The sequence below is a fragment of the Anneissia japonica genome, unplaced genomic scaffold (genome assembly GCF_011630105.1).
Source record: "Anneissia japonica isolate Jap-2015-1 unplaced genomic scaffold, ASM1163010v1 scaffold921_len549748_cov171, whole genome shotgun sequence".
NCBI classification, from domain to species: domain Eukaryota; kingdom Metazoa; phylum Echinodermata; class Crinoidea; order Comatulida; family Comatulidae; genus Anneissia; species Anneissia japonica.
In genome coordinates, this window is record NW_022694674.1 from 57,201 (window position 1) to 61,965 (window position 4,765).

Genomic DNA, 4,765 nt, shown 5'->3' on the forward strand with positions numbered 1-4,765 from the left:
TTTATGTCTGCATACATTTGCCAAGTGCTGTTTGGAGCCGCATCTATAGCATGTACGTTGGGTTTTCTTTACCTCAGGTTTGGTCTTGGTATGTTGAAGTTTATTCACTGATGTAGTTTGGGAAGGTCCATACACTGTTTCCTTTGCATATTTGGCTGCATCCTCAACTTCTGCTGCTACTTGTATGGCTTTAGTAAATGATAGATCATCATCCTTTATTTTGAACAAAGCTTTTAGGACGGCCTCATTGTTGACAATGCACATAAAATTTGTTCGCAGTGCTTCATCCAATGGATCTTTTATTTTCATGAAATCGCATGTTGCAGCTTTCTGCCTTATTCTAGCAGCAAGTTCATTGACATGCTCGCCTGGTTTGCGTTTCATATTAGACCAGAACTTGAATCTCTCTCTGACGATGAACCGTTTAGGATCGAATTGAACCTTCATAAATTCTTCAATTTTGGTCAAATGTCAAAGTACTTGTTTCAATTGGAGGATTTTCCTGGGCAGCCAGGTTTGAAATTACCTTATAAATGTCCTTACTTTGGTTAGTCAGAAACACTTGGGCTTCCTTATCAGAAGGAACAGAATGCGCTTGTATGAATGTCTTAAATCTAGCCCAATAGTCAGTCCACAATTCAGTTGTAGGATCAAATGGTGTAAACTTGGGAGTTATGTTAGTAATAGGAGTAACGACCTGTTGCTGTTGAGACTGTGACTGTTTAAACGTAGTCATCAGTTCTAGCATTTGATCTCCCTGGGTTTTAAGTTGCGAGCGTAGTAACTCGTTTTGTTCCGCCATCATGGCAAGTAATTGTGTTTGCGTGTCCGGAGCAGTCATCCTCGTGAATATGGTACGGTATAGCGTGCACGGTAACTATGTAGAATCAGGTAGGTAGCCTAAGCCCTGGGCTTAGCGAAAAATCTTCGAACAGTACTCACGTTAAATGATGAAAATAAACGTCCTCGTCGCCACTGTTATGTTCTTGGAAGGTTTTAGAACAATAAATAAATAACACACATAGGTTTTAAACTCAAACAACACAAACAAAAACACAGCAAACTTTCTGTATTGTAAGATGGTCGTCAACGACAATGCACCGATAGGTGGCGCACTAACAGTTAACTTAATTCTCAGTGCACAACAGAAAAGAAGGACAATGGGTTGGAGTTAAGGCATCATGCAGTTTTCCATTTAATTACACACGGTTTGTTGAGTACAGTATAACATGACAGGCTATGAACTGTAGAGTACATCTAAATCTAAACATGATGGTTCGGCTGTACACTACTCATTCTACTGTGTGAAGGAGGTTTAGGGTACAAAACGAAAGAGCATCACATTTAAGTACTGTATAAGTGCATTGGTAACGTAGTGCACGATATTTATGCATGATTTTACTGGAGTTACTGGTATAATGCGACAATGAGAAAGGCATAATAGTGCTACAATCAATTCTCTTATGTTCAAAACTAGAGACACACAACAAATACTTTTCAAGGAAATAGCTTTAGACGAGACCTAATCAAAAAATGGGTTATTAAATTAAAAGAGACAAATTTTTAAAAAGAATAAAAAAATATAGTAATGCTAGTAAAAGTTAAAAAAAAACATTAGCGTCAAACCTGCAAACAGTCTTAAAGATTCATTGTAAGTACCACCCAAACAAAAAGAGGGAGTGGGCATTTTGTATTTGGCATTCATTCAACAACATGTAGTAGACATTTTGTTGGATGAATGCAAAAAATCAAAGTGGTCCTCTCCTCCTTGGTGGAAGAGGGAGGGGTGCAGTCTGGATTTATTATCAATCAAACAAAAATGCTTTTATAGTATGGAATAGAATGCTCATGCAAGGAAAAAGCATGCAATACATATTTGGAATCCAATGTTCAATATTAAATCACTGATTTATTAAAGTCAATTGGAAATTATGATTTTACCATCCAATAAATCATTATGCTAAATGAAATAATAGTGCAGGACACACAGAAATTATTCCCTACTATATTAGCTTTTTTACTGCATTAAATTTTATAAAATAAAATGATTCACATTAAGTCATGCAAATGATGAAACAATATAGAACATTGGGATTTCTAAAGATAACAAAAGATGTTTCCTTCAAATTGTTGACACCTCTCACCTATTCGAAAGAGTGTAGCATTTCTCTCGATACCTTCCGCAAAGTCTTATGAAACATACACAAAGCATTTGATTATTCATTAATGATTTTGTTACAATTATAAGAGGAATTTTTGGCATTTATTTACAGGCATATGAAGTATTTAGGTTTCTGATACACATAGTTTAATCGTCAACATTCAAATGTAAGCAACTCGTGGTTATTTAATTTGTAACATAAAATAAATGCAAGAAATTGATAAAGCACGAGTTCTGTTAAATACAGTTACATTTTATGATATATATTACAAGAGATGGCAGTATAACCAAAAGTAATATAAAGCAAGCAAAGTTTTAAGCAATTACTTGTTATCAGATATAAATTAATTGTTAGAATTGATACATAATTAAAATAACACAGGATTTTTTCACAGCCACATAACAAATAATTTAAAAGCTTACCTCCATACAGTTTATCTAGTTCGGGAGCATATTCATCATCAGCATTCAATGTAAAATAGGGAGCATCTGACTCAACGATATAGAAACCATAGGGCTCAACTAACACAATCGCAAAACTAGAATAATAATAAAAATAATACTAATAATAATAACAATAATACCATAATTAAATATTTTATTATATAATATTTACAATTTTTTTTAAATGGAGGCAGGAGGCCCATCACGATTTCTGGGATACAAGTTGCGGCTGACTTGGGACCCCTGCACTTATACAACATGTCTTAAAGTGGTTCACATTACCATAATCACTAGATAGGCCTACACAGTGTCTCCTCTGCAACCTGGGGAATATTTCTAGTCCTACAGTATATGGCTACTTTGTATACATCAGCATTCAACATAAAAACAGGAATATATATTTATACCTGGGTGGATAAAAAAACATAGTTCTTGTACCCAGGCAGGATTTCAAAAGGGGGTTTTCATTTTTCCACACACACCTCAACCTCAGGGGTAAGACTTTGGTATATGAAATCTGTAAATGGCATTCCAATATGTTAAAAAATACCAAATTTAAAATGTTCGAAGTTGCTTTCGACAACTTGACTACAAAAGGCACTTTTTACTAATAACTCCTCCAACCGTGGCTTCAGGCTTTCTTGAACAAGCTTGAGAACCTAAATCACAACTGTTTAAGCAACAACTAACTTGTGAAATCTGTACTGGCAAATTTTAAATAATGCTTTTTGCTAATTTTGCATCCAATGTTATGCATGATTAGGAAATAGAACCATCATCAGTGTGTAAATACCTGAATGGAGTGTCATCTAGAAAGGTGTAGAAGTAGGTATTGTTCCTCACTGATACACGAGTCTGTAAAAAATTTGAAAAATAACAGTAAAGTAAAGCTGGTAGTAGCCCGACTCAATTAAACATTGATACCTAATTTCAGACAGAGATGAGGATATTCAAAATTTCATGTTTTTGCAAGAAAATCAGCATTTTCAATTCTTAGGTTTCTCTAACACCTCATAGACTGTCAGCCAACTGATCAACCAACCCCCCCCCCCACTCCCTGTGAGCACCTCACGCCATGATGATGTCTAATAGTGGTAGCCTTAGTGGAATGTTGCGTGCGCCTCGACACGCTCTGCATGGAATCGCCTTTGCTGACAACCATCTGCACAGCATGGCCTAGATTCAGTCAACACCTTTGACAGAGAGGACAGGAAAAACAAGCAGTAAAAATAAAGGATATAATAAATGAATTATGATTTCTTACAAGATTTGACGTATGCATCACTACTTGAATCGTCATTTCACCAGTCTCTGTATTGATCATGGCATTTCGGATCTTTAAAGAAATGTATTAAAAGAAGATTTAAGTAAAATATTTCAAAGGGTGAAATACATAATTTCTAACCACCAATCAATGTAGTTGATTAAAGGTACACTGTGATTACAGTTGGATTTATAAAGTGCATACCTAGTGTAACAGACAATTCAGAAAAAAAGAGAGTTATACAGTACTACAAAACTTGTCTACACTACAATTTAATTTACACAATAACACATTTCAAGTAATATCTCCTCAAGTGAATACATATATTCTACAATTTTTAAAAACATATTATATTCAAAGACCTATCTATTTCTAGAAAAAATTTTATTCATAATACTGTAACCATGACAATCTCTCATGTACATATAACTTTTAATTTTTTTTAAAATTAAAAAATTAATTCCCATGAACATTTAACTAGTACTGTACTCTTGTATTTTTTGTGAACATTTAATAAAAAATGTCTAAAACAACATTTGCAGAATTCATATGCTGAATAATGTAGAAGATGCCAAATATCTATTGACATTCCATTTGATCATTAACTCAATATTTCAACTACCTTCTTCACCATTTGTCAAAATATTTTAAGTAAAAAAAAATAAAACTTTCTCAGCTTAGGTATCCACATATATTTTGTAAAATTAAATTAGTTGAATATTTTAGGAATACATATTTTCCATGAAGTGAGATTTTTTCTTTACCATGCCATGCAAATGAAACATAAAAAACACCACAGTCTAGAAAAAAATACACTAAAATGAAGTATAAATGATCGGTAAATGATAGAATATACCTCTTATACACATCTCCCCTGCACTTATACAACATGTCTT

General features: G+C 33.8%; 1 protein-coding gene across 4 annotated transcripts in view; it reads right to left on the reverse strand.

The window, feature by feature from the left end:
- The window catches only part of LOC117101146 (voltage-dependent calcium channel subunit alpha-2/delta-3-like), a 108,473-nt gene that overhangs the window by 16,760 nt on the left and 86,948 nt on the right, over positions 1–4,765 (reverse strand). For 3 of the 4 annotated variants that reach the window (XM_033241026.1, XM_033241024.1, XM_033241028.1), the window contains 4 exons: positions 3,870–3,941; positions 3,399–3,460; positions 2,585–2,700; positions 2,145–2,189 (listed from right to left, as the gene is read on the reverse strand). In XM_033241026.1, the coding sequence (XP_033096917.1) occupies positions 2,145–2,189; positions 2,585–2,700; positions 3,399–3,460; positions 3,870–3,941 (295 nt within the window). The remainder of the gene's footprint in view (positions 1–2,144; positions 2,190–2,584; positions 2,701–3,398; positions 3,461–3,869; positions 3,942–4,765) is intronic. The other variant, XM_033241027.1, reaches the window with a different exon arrangement.